At 33.0% G+C, this 12,448-nt stretch overlaps 1 protein-coding gene and 1 long non-coding RNA gene across 3 annotated transcripts in view; both read right to left on the bottom strand.

Annotated features, from left to right (window-relative positions):
• LOC135839277 (uncharacterized) overlaps positions 1-3,215 on the bottom strand; it is a 31,485-nt gene extending 28,270 nt beyond the window's left edge. For both annotated transcript variants that reach the window (XR_010557566.1, XR_010557567.1), the window contains exon 1: positions 2,998-3,215. This is a non-coding gene — a long non-coding RNA (uncharacterized LOC135839277). The remainder of the gene's footprint in view (positions 1-2,997) is intronic.
• A 236-nt stretch (positions 3,216-3,451) lies between these two features.
• Positions 3,452-4,577, bottom strand: LOC135841096 (uncharacterized). The gene has a single exon (XM_065357896.1). The coding sequence runs from the start codon at positions 4,328-4,330 to the stop codon at positions 3,848-3,850; it is 483 nt and encodes a 160-aa protein (XP_065213968.1). The 5' UTR covers positions 4,331-4,577; the 3' UTR covers positions 3,452-3,847.
• Between the last annotated feature and the right edge of the window lie 7,871 nt (positions 4,578-12,448).

Here is a 12,448-nt window from a genome sequence, read left to right as displayed (position 1 = left end):
CTCTTACGACAAAACCTACAACCCACAACTGACTCTTACTTCCATTTATTGGTAATAATCCTCGTGAAATAAAAACACACCCTGAGGATAAAAACCACTTCCAATAAATCTCATATTTCGGCAAAAAGTAAAAAAAAAAAAACGAGTCGAGGACGTGTAAAATGACTTCGAGAATGTACAATTGTGCACACAATGTTCTATTTCAAGCAAAACCAATCTGTTCGGAAGCTTTTTACAATACCTCTACAGACGTATACCTACTCTCGTTCATTTCGAAATAAAAAGCTGATCTTGACCTTGCACAAGATTACAGTACAGACAACTAAACTACATACATAAAATCGTGTTACAATTAGACGATCATAGATTGTTGTAAGGGTGAAAAATGGCTTTCATTTGTATAATGCAGAAAATAAATTACCTAGTTTAGCGAGAAGAACGGCATTCTTGTTTTGTGTTTTTAACATTATTAAAACGTGTGGGAGAACGTCTGCGCCAGAACTCGGTGCAATATTTTATTCGAATTTATAATAGATATTCTTAGAGCGCGACAGATATATTAAACCTTCTGTCACCTAATTATTTCTATATCGATGCAGAAATAGATACTTTGAAAATTATTTCATCATTCGCGTAGGAATTTTACAGCCAATTTTAGAACTACTGAAACATCCCTAGCGAAGCCTTTATCATCGTAGCTTTCATAAAGTATTTTAGACATCAAAGATAATTTTAAATGGACTGAAATAGATTCGACAAGTGGGCTCGATTTTAAAATTTTATCCTTTAGATTAATTTCTTCAGAAGGTCGAGTAGGTCAAGGTAGAAGCTCCGCTCGTGTCAACCAAATAACGAAAAGTGATTTAATGTGACAGATGACGACCGAGAATCGAGGTACCATAATTTGAATGATGAAACTATGAAACTGAATTTCATGAAGAAAAACTTTTGATGAAGATGTTGCCTATCTGGAAAATCGAAGGGGCAAACACCGTTCAAAGATGGAAAATCAGTTGAAATGAATTTTTGACTTTGCGGGTAAGAAGGATGTTTTGAAGCAAAATTTCATTGGATACGTTTTTACCTAAATTGAAATAATTAAAGGGGTTATGCAACAATTTTGAAAAACATATTCGATTTTTTTTTAACGAATTTTTTACCGAAAACTGAAATTTTAAGAATTACAAGTGGGTATTGGAGCTCAAAGGTGGGGAAAATCAAAAAAATGGTAAAATCCCAAACCTTAGGCGTTTATAACTTGGCCATTTTTTGTCTCCAGTTGCTTTATGATTTTTTAAGATTGTGATCAATTTTTTTCAAAATCTGTTCGTAGCCCCTTCAATTTAAATTTTGGCAAAAGATTGGTTTGATAAAATTTTGTTGGTTCATATTTTCATTTTTAGCCTTCCTTTCAAATTTTGCATTCATCTCGTGAAAAAAAAAGTTTTCATTGAAAATTATGAGCAAATTTAATCCAATCTACTTAAATTTTTTATTTAAAAGGATCTATGAATTTTTTCAATTGATCCCCGTTTTGCCACACAAATCACCTTCCCCAAAAATCTCACTCTATGTTTTATTATGATGCTTAGAAAACTGTTCAAGTCATTTAAAAATACAAGTAGATAAGCAGCTAAGTACCTATTTTGTTAATTTTGAGTTAAAATTTTCTCAAAATATTTTCCAATACCTCTTTATGAAATCTTTGGAACGGGTGGGGTGGGGGGAGACATGATCCACACTATCCTAAAATAGCCCATTTCTAAAAAATGAATTATTCTGTCGAGTTATAGACGCACGTTGGTTCTATCAAAATTGTGATGACATCTGATAAATTTAAATTTAGGCTAATCCTCGACACTTTTGGTTGATGGCTGGGGGCACTTTGGGGTTGCCATGGCTCACTCTTTGTTTTTAGGTACCGTTTTGCAGAAAGCTACAAAAAAAATTACGGGGAGGGGATTTCTATTTCAAGTTGTCTGCATTCTTGAATCGAAGATGAGAAAAATTGGATTATTTTCAAGGGGTGCTCTGTAGAATAAAAACGAGGTGAATTGAACGAATGCATAGAACCTTTCCGATGAAAAGTTTGGAGTAGATTAACTTTGTAGAAAGCAATTTTTCCCAGAAAAGCATCTTTTCTCCAGATAAATGAAAAAACAGGATTTTTTAGATTCTAGTTCATTCTCCTAAAGAACTACGCTCATCTGGGATCATAACGACCTTGTGTTGGTCTGAATGATATTGGCAAACATATGCCAAAAATCGATTCGATGTACTTAAGATTTTTCGATACTTTTTCCTGAAGTTTGGAGGATGCATTCGAAGCTTTTTTTGTAGTGCCCTCGTGCATATAATATGTACATACCTATATTTTACTTATCCAAATTTTCAGATTGATTTTTCATTTCTTGAACATCTTAAAATTCATTTTTTTTTTTGGAAAAACTTGATTTTGCTTAATTTTTTTAGAAAGCCTTCAGCTAAACTAGATCAATCATTTCTTTAAAGCTAGAAATAAGAAAAAAATATTGAAAATTTTACTTACTTTACTCCACGAATCAATCTATTCTCAATTCCAATTTTTTTTCTCAAACTCAAGGTTAAAGAACAAAGCTTCTAATCAAAAAATTAAAACAATCTTTTTTTTTTAAAAAAAAAAAACTCATTTTCGTAAGCCTTTTTCAGACGTGATGAAAAAAATGAATGAAAAATTAATCTTTTTTCAATGCCCTATATTTTGGGCTGAAAATATCGTTTCTTTTTTTCTTTTGTTTAGTTTAGTTATTCATCTTTGGAAGGATTATTCGAAAAACATTGACCCCTTTCAGTTTTCTCCAAAAAACATAGGTAGCTTTTATTTTCCTTACTTTTATTAATTTAATGGGAAGATTATTTTCTACAGTTTGAGTCGAGTTCACTTTCTCGTTGTTATTTTTAAGAAACCATTATAGTTGCTTATTCGTTACTCTAGGTATTAGAAAACAAAGTACTTACACTTGGTTACTTTCATATTAAGCTTTTAATTCGATTGTAAGTTTTTTCAAGTCCGAATTTGTAAACGTCGCGACACTTTTATAATATCAATTTATATTTAATAGGTAGCGAATTTTTTCACTGCACTGTACTTAATGCTTCTTAAATTGAAGTGATGTAATTTTGCAGATAGGTGTAGGTAGTAGGTACTCACCAAAGTTTTTCACTCTGTTAGACTATTTAATGATTTTCCTACTGTATTTAAATAATTTCATTTTTTAAATTACCGATTACATACGAAATGAAGAAAAAAATTGCTCAACTGAAAATGAAATAATTAAAGAAAAACTTTACCTCATTTGTTTTACCATAGGTACTTACTCATTCGTTGATCAATCGATAATAATGCACTTGTGCAATTTTCATTACAACACTCAGTTATTAAGTCGTATTGAAATAAAAAATTAAAAAAATCTAAAATGGAACCATTTATTAAAAGTAAATATACAATAGAAAAATTTTTCAACGTAATCGTATCGTTGATATGAATATAAGAAATTATACCGTGTGGTCATAAGAAAGAATTAGATAGAAATAAGAAAACAAACGTAATGTATGAAACATTAATTTTTAAAAAAGGGGGGAAAATAAATAAAACACATTAAGTAACAAAACAATTACACATTAGACACAAAAAAATTCGGTAGGTAGATAATTTTTCGTAAGTATACGTACCCAAAATAAAATAGAAAAATATTTCATCGAGTTGTAACAGTTACGATAATTCTTATATTAAAATAATTGAAAAACAGAGGGTGATATACACAATGAAAAAAAAACTCATTCAATAAATCGTTAAGTATACTCGTTATTAACGAACTCTAATTCTTTGAGTTGGTATACCGGATAAGCCTCTGACATAAATATAAGTTGGTGGTGCTCGAAGAATTTTCTTTGGTTTCTTTTCGATCCTTCTGCCATCGGATTTCGATCGTGATCTGACCTTTTGACGAATTCTAACTCTGGAACTTCGTCTGGATTTCTCGGTACCGGAATCACTGCTGTATCCGCTCATACGTGATTTACAATCATCGCCGGTATGTGTGGTACAGAAAGATTTGGCTGTATCGGTTGGTGATCGGTTACCAGATGAGGATTCGTCCAAAGACATTCGTTCGGTTTTGTTGATCACGGAAGTTAGCTCGTTACCGCTGGGTGATTTTACTAATTTACTTTCGGATATTTTTTGACGAACTCGTCGCACCATCGACTTGAATAATTTTATACCGCTTAAATCGGAATTAATGTTTTTATCATCGGCACAACTACAACACATGTTATCGGCGGTTGACATTTTTGACAAAAAAAGAAAAATTTTTAAGCCGGCGAAAAAACACGATATCGTAATGTATTCGTATTCGTAATTGTATCGCACTTTAATGTACTCGTATCATAGCTGAATGAACCACAAGACACGAACCGACGAACTGAAAATTTAATCAACGTGCACGTCGGTTTTGTAGCCGACTGTTAGGGGTTGATGTTCATCCCTCAAAATATTCCGTTACACGCTCCGTAAAACTCGACGCAACCATTTCTCCGCCTATTATTCGCATCTACAATATGAACCGTCTGCACCTGTAAATCTGAGACGATTGTGGGGTGAGGTGAGAATTTCGTCTTGGAAAATTTTTACCTCTAACTATGCACGCACGAGAATGCGAGAAAATAAGCCTAAAAATGGCCCGTATGGTCATTAACGTTGGTTTTGACTTTACACATGTCACACATGCAGCTGAAAAAAATTCTACGTACTATGTATCGTACGTGAGATAAACGAGCGAACCTCTACATAAAGAAAAATGACACATGGACGTGATTTTTCTAAAAGTGAATTATAAAAGGGTAAAGTAAGGAGGAGAAGGGGGTGAGAAAAAATTTTAAATCAAGAAAAGCTAACGTTGGTAACGCTGAACGAGCATAGGTGGCTTGATAGGTATCATTTTTAACTCGAATAGGTGCATTTCAAAATTAAAATGGCAGAGAAAGCCTGAATTCTGAATTCAATATAGGTAGGTACAGCAAAGGAGGTAATTGACTTTGAGTTGAATGTATTTTTTTCAGTATCGAAAAAAAAAGGGGGAATTATGGTAAATACCAAACTTCCTCACGCTTGTAAATATTTCAATGATTCAAAAAGGTTGTAATTTTTTGAAAAATTTTGGGAAAACTCAAATTGGAATTAGTTTATATTCATGCTTTCAGGTGTTTTTAATAACCTAAAATACGAGTATAATTACAGGTGCTTTTTTAAGCTGACTTTTCTTTCTCAAAATTTACAGATACTCAAACTCAAGGTACGCAGATTTGGTTCAGCAATCCAGCATCAGAAACTAAAAAAAAAACAAAGTGTTGCCTATTTCAGATCTGAAGAGGCAGTATTCAACAAAACAATTTTCGACATTGTTTTTCAAGGACCCTTTACAGTATAAGATTTCAAGATGTCGACGCTGTAACTGCCTACTTTCGAAATTGAAGGCGTACTAAATCATGGCAGATGAATTTTCAAGTCAAGTAAAGCTGAATCAAAAGAGCATGAAAAAATGTACTACCATCCAAATGAGGTTTTTAATTTTTAAAAATAAACCTAGTCTAAAAATGGGGGAAAATCAAAATTTTACCAAACTGACCTTGAAAGCTGTAATTTGATATGTACCTACCCTATTTTTGACCCCCCCCCCCCCTGTTTATCGATGAGAACAAGTTTTGAACCATTTTGAGCAATTAAGAGCTTCCAACAGATTTTTGAAAATAGAAATCTCCAGAAGATTTTACCAAATGAAGTTGGAAAGCTAAGATTTACTTCATAACTACTCTAATTTTAACATTCTGAGTCGATTAGAGATTGTTTCAGACCGTTCTAGAGCCCCGACCAGATTTGGGGCAAAAAAAAACATTTTTTCTTATTCCCTGCGATTCAAAAAAATAGTCCAATTCCCAAAAAATTCAATTCAATTTTCAAATGAAATTTGTCGCAATTTTACTATTTTTTTTATTTTTTACTCACAAGGGAGTGCCCCAGGCCACATGCACCGATTTCAATGATTCTTGCACCATTGAATAGAGGACATCGAACATAGTCTACCACAAAAATTTTCAGCTGCTGAAGTTGATATTTCGATTTTTCAGAGCAATTTTTCGATTTTCACATAGCAATTTTGAAAAACAGAGCAAAAATATTCGGCGCAGGTCGCATACCGAACGCTTCCATATTATTTGGACATTTCAATACATATGATAAGACTAGCCCACGGTGAAATTTTCAGCTGCTGAAGACGAAGTTGATATTTCAGCATTCCAGGGCAATTTTTCGATTTTTTCAAAATTGCGATGTGAAAACCGAAAACTCGCTCTGAAAAATCGAAATATTAGCTTCAGCAGCCGAAAATTTCGTGGTAGACTATGTTCGATGTCCTCTATCCAATGGTGCAAGAATCATTGAAATCGGTGCATGTCAACTGGGGCACCTCCCTAGTCAGTAGTTACTTACTACTTTGCCAAATTTATAATTCAGAACTTACGTAAATGTTTTCCCATCTTCGGAATTTTTCGAAATGTTCTCTGACTTTTCGAAATGTAGTCGAATTTTTGAAGGAAACATAACTAGGAAAGGTTCTCATTTCCCTCCCAATCAGCTTCAAGATTTCCAGAGTACAAAATTAAGATTTTTGTCATGCTGTGAAGTTGGGAATTTGTAATTTCTCCTCAATTTAACCACATGTGACATTTTAAATTTTCTGTCAATTTACGTACCTACTTATCAAATCTATAGAATTCAGAATCGTGTTCTTCATTCGAGTTTTCGAGATTTCATCAAATAATTATTGAACGGAAAATGTCTGAGGTTTCCCAATCCTCCTTCTTCACCAGCCATCAATATTCAAAGGCTTTAGAAATTCATCCAATCCTTAAGTACGAAATTGATTTTTTTTGTCATGTTGTTATATTTGAAGTTCACAATTTCTTGTCATCTTGCCAGATTTAAAATTGAAAAATGTTTGCCATGTTACTGAAGTTAGAATGTGGAGTGGCAAATTTTAAACTCATAAATTTTTGCAAAAATATACCTATAATCGTTCACAAATTTTATTGAATTTTTAAACGAAAATAAATTCAAAAGTAAGTACATTTACAATTAAAAATTTCAGATTTATTTTAAAAAATCAATTTCTCCCCCCCCCCCCCCCCACCAATTTTATTCCACCAAATTTAAATATCAGAATTCTTCACGATTTTTAAAAATTATTTCCAAATCTTAAAATCTCATTTTCTGTTGAAATTTATAAAATATTTCCAATTTTTTAAATCAAAAAAATCCATTCAGGAATTTGCTAACCCCCTTCCCCTCTTTCTTCAGGTTGTTTTCAAAAACTACTACCGGAATTTCCTATTTTTTGCCTAAAAGTACGAGATAATTTGCTTGAAAATTTAATTTCTATTTGAAATTAGAGCTACATTTGTACTTATGTACTTGCTCATGAGTAACAAAAAAGTGGAAGCATATAAACGTTTACCTACCTATTTATGTATTATTCAGGGGAATAGGTCTGGAAATTCATTCGACAAATATTTCTATCCAATCTCATCAAATACCTTCGCATTTGATTTGACAAAACTGAACCGAACCAGCAATAATTTTCCAAATTCTGCACTTCAATGATTACGTAAACTTACATGTTTGTACTGAAAATAAGTAGAAGAAATTCTCGTATATTTGCTAAGCTCGCACTCGCAGCCTGCAAACAAAATTAAATGCTAAAAATAAAAATTTATTCCAACTTTTTCTTCGGTAAATTCATGGCCTAAAAATTAATCCCGTACCCGCAAATAAAATAAGTTCGTCAAATATTTACTCATCCATAAAAATAACCACACAATCGCAGTTTTTTTTTTGAAGTCTGCAAATCAATTTCTCGCAAGTCGCAACCAATGGTAAACATAAGAGTAAATACATAGTATAGGTACCTTTGTTTGTACATATATGTAATTATAAAGTTATTTTTCATTTCGCTACAGTTACAAAATTTCCATTGAATGGTATTTTTTCTGTTTGGAAACGATTGAAATTTATTTACCAGCTTAGCTGGCGACAATGTAGTTTAATTAGAGAGTATATCAGTCGACTGGATTTATCAAAAATCTTCCATTTGCCAAGCTTCAACTGCGTCATCGTATACCTAACGGAAACTTTGTGCATTTTCGTATGCTGCGTACATATCGAATAATTACAAGTTGAATTCTGCCATAGAGTTCACAGGTCAATTTGGACCTAAATATTGGAATAATTAAAATATGCAACTCATAATAATACATCACGATGAGGAGAAACGATACCTACCTAATCGAATTGTAACATCTATAGGTACCAGTATATGTGAATGCACGTACATGTGTATTGTTCCTTCCTACATTCAGAGTGGTATCTATAGTCATCTAGATTAATCATGGTGCATTGAAAATTACACCTATTTATTGTGGTTGTAATTATAATCAAGTACGTACTTCACATATGTAAACAAATGATTAATGAAAACAAAACAACCCACACGGAAATAGAAATCAGTCGATGTTTTCAACATTTGTAAAGTTTTCAGTCAATTTTTGAATTAATTATAGCCATCTACAGTGTATCGAATGTATTTTTGGACGAGTTTTCATTTACATGACCTAATAAACAATCCTTTGGTAGAAAATACAAGTTATCGTACTCCTTTAACTGTATAGGTATAGGTATCTGTTTTACAAATGAAATTAATTAAAGGATTGTTCGAATTGTCGTCTGATTATAGGTATAGGTATACGTTTGTGTATAATATAATCTTGATGAAGCAAATATTACGTGACAAATTTATACTATTGCGTTTCTTTGTTTATTAAATAACTAATTGCGATTAATATCGCAGGCATTTATTGTATTTTCACGAGTCCTAACCAACGGCCGTTGGTTTCCTTTCACCTTTTTAGGTACCTGTAGTGTGTTATGTTTGGTTTACAAGCTACAATATACCTATGAAAGAATTTGCAGCATCTAGGTATTCGATAACACTATTATACTACATTTTCAATTACTTCCTTGTTTGTAAAACCATAAAATAAAAACGCGTGGGATTGATATGGTGTTTTTGTAATGTTTCAACAAGTCCCCCGAGTTAAAAGTGACCAGCTGTTTGTGTCTAAGGAGTTAAAATTAAGTGGGGGCGTTAAAGGCTTTCAAAAGATGCCATTTGAGTGCATTTATAATTGCGTTTTTTTTTCATTTCTTCAGTTCACGCCTTTTGGAATACTTACACCTAACTGTGTAGATTGCAAAAATTACACATTCCTTAGGTAGGTACATTTGTAAGTATATTTACGAGTGTATGTAAATAACAATTACTGAATTACTGTTCTATTCGAGGTTATATCACATCGGTTGCAATTGCGAATAATGGATTTGAATTTATTTGTTCAATTTATTGTACTTGTTAGTTTTCTCGTTGCAAAAACGTTTTTACACTTCAATATAACCAACATCTACCTTGGTACTTTGTACTTGAGTGGGGTTTTTGAGAACGTGGGCATTGATTGAAATTTGCCATGAGAACTGTTTTAGATTGTAAAAATGAAATATCTGGAGTTTTCAACATTCTTCAGTTTTTTTTTTCGTCTCCGATATACGAGTATGTAAGTTATAAGTCTGAGTTTTATGGAAAAGATATCGGTAAACGCAAGTAAGTATAGTAAAGTGAATTTTAATGCAATAATAAATATTTTCCATAAATATTTATTCAACGGGAATACCTATTGCTGTCGTTTGCGCTGCAACCTTTTCGAACAACTATTGTGTACTTACATTGATACAGATTTCCATTCAGTTTGAAATGAAATTGTTTCGACGAAAGAGATTTTATTGCAGATTTGAGATTTGGGACGAATAGGTTACAATAAGTTACCTAGGTACATATTTATTAGGGTAGGTATATGTAAATCATGAGAAGAATGTTGATCAAATTCAGCAGAGATGTCTTATTCTAAGTAAGGAGTTCACACAGAAAAAAATGTCTCGCCTTTAAAATGTCACTGGAGGGAAAATTAGTGATTTTTTTGCTCTAGCCCTTAACCAATCTGTTTGGAAAAATCAGGCCCGTAGGGCATTTGCTGTTAAAATCCAAGACCACTTTTAAGAGTTCCATGATGACTGGTCTCAAATTTACAATAAATGCCTCATTTTTAGGCAATTTCGTGTTTGAAAAAAAATTATTCTCGAATATCAAGCTCGAATTAACCCAAAATATTGAATGCCATTTTTGAAACTGGAGGAATATTTTGGAATGCAGTGGTGCCAGTTTTTTAGTCATTGTAGCCAATTCCAAGAAATTGAGAAGTATAGCCAAAAAAAGGTTTTTTTTATCTCTGGTGCGAACAAAACTAGATCAAAACAGTGTGTAAAAATACCTCTTCAGTCAAAATTTTAGATAGGCCAATAATGAACTCAACCTTGAGAATTTTGAAAAAAATTTGAAGAATCAAATTTGAGTCAAATGTGAAAAAATAAATCATTCAATTTAGTTTAAACGCTAAAAATTGAGTCAAATCGTGTTATTGACTTCTATATATTCCCCCCCCCCATCACTCTTCCAAGTCAGTTGATAGTGGTTTACAATCATTTTGAGCTGTTTTGAAACCACCAGCAAATTTTTTGCACCCGGCATTTTTGAAATTTTCAGGGGGTTGGGGTTTATTTTTAAAGTTTTAAAAAATTCCCAAGGAATCAAATTTAGGCCAAAAAAATATAAAATAAACATTTGCATTTGACCTCATCGATCTAGAAATCCAAGTTTTGCTAATTTTTTAGTCTGAATTCCTGAGAAAAATACTCACAGGTATTTGTATGGGGCCGACAAACAACGACTTTGGGAAGCTAGTGGCAGACAACCTAGAGACGCTGGACATGGTAGATCCGTTACCTCGAGATGCCTGACAGACGGGTGAATGACCTTGACAGGACAGGCAAAAAAGATGACCTTGGGGAGCCATACTTGCGAGTCAATGTTCTCATTAGAGCGAGACAGACAGACAGACGACCTTGAGCAGTGACCTCGAGAGTTCCGATACTTGGGTCAATGACCTCAAGTGGTCAGATAAACGAACGGACGATCTTGAGACGCTAAACAGGTTGTTCTGGGATGAGGGGGGGGGGAGGGAAGTGCTGTAACGTCGGGATTGACGAAGAGTGCTCTGAACAGCTCTATCGATACCAGATCTCAGATTTTCGTTGTATTGGTAAGGCCACCATTTCAATATACCCTCTGAAATTTTTTTTGCAAATTGGGGTGAGGGGGAGGGAGAAGTTGCTCTATCAGTTTTCTATCCTTTAACATCATTTTTGCAGAATTTAACTAAAGGACCCCCCCCCCCCCGCTCCTTCTGAAACTGGAGGTCTGGCGAAGTTTATCTATACTACTTACCTAAAGTAGATATTAAAAAGGAGAACTGGAAGACAAAAATGAGTACCTAATAATAATGTGGGGACGAAGGGAGGAGAAAATATTTTTTGAGTCAAGATATATAGCTACACTAAAAATTATTTTTGATAAAATTTCTTCAATTTATTATTTAGTTTCTCAAAAAATGTTTGAACATTGTTAGATTTTAAGGCTAAAACAGCGAAGTTTTATTCTGAAAAGAAATGACGAAGTATTCATCACATTTTGAGACCTGGGCTGAACACAATTTTTGCATCACTCTTCAATCCAAAAAATAATTCAAAACGATTAATGATTTTCAACAGTTCGGCTAAAGATAATTTTTTGTTTAAATTACCACAGTATTTTTATTATTACTTTTTTTTTTCTAAAATTGAGGTAAAGATACCTATACTTTTCTCCTTATTTTAATGAAAAAAGTGCAAGAATTTTAGAATATTTTGCAGTTAAAAATAACGTAGGTACCTACCTATTTGCGTTACAATTTTTCCTTATTTTCCTCGCTATAAAACATGTTTTGACCAAAAATTGTTTCATATCTGCAATAAAACTTTCTCCAATACACTGTTGAAAGTTCCAAAATATCCCTTGTTACCTTCCCACCTATCGTGGATTCCCTAAAATCTACGTGCTGGAATACGTCAGCGTTTATACGTTGGCGTTGATTTTCATGGTAGAAATGTTCCCTTTGGTGATATTCGGTCAAATAAACAAAAGATTAACCGTCCAGCTCATCGTCGGGGTTACTTGGAAAAACATTTTTACACCATTACTCGAATCTGTGTATACGACGTATAGCGTTCAAAATAAAATACTCTTAATAAAACTCGTCGATAAAATATACGACATTCAATTACATCAGCTAGAATACTGTGATCTCTTGCAGTGACGTAATTGTTAAACAGCGCACTATATATACTTACCTACTCGCGAAAAATACTATTTTT

This window comes from Planococcus citri, chromosome 3 (assembly GCF_950023065.1).
Source record: "Planococcus citri chromosome 3, ihPlaCitr1.1, whole genome shotgun sequence".
Lineage (NCBI taxonomy): Eukaryota > Metazoa > Arthropoda > Insecta > Hemiptera > Pseudococcidae > Planococcus > Planococcus citri.
The sequence above is the reverse complement of the archived record's forward strand: the minus strand, read 5'-3'. Positions and strand labels throughout refer to the sequence as shown.

Bases quoted from the DNA above. Each gene is read 5' to 3' on its own strand.
- LOC135841096 (XM_065357896.1), bottom strand. From the start codon at position 4,330: ATGTCAACCGCCGATAACATGTGTTGTAGTTGTGCCGATGATAAAAAC.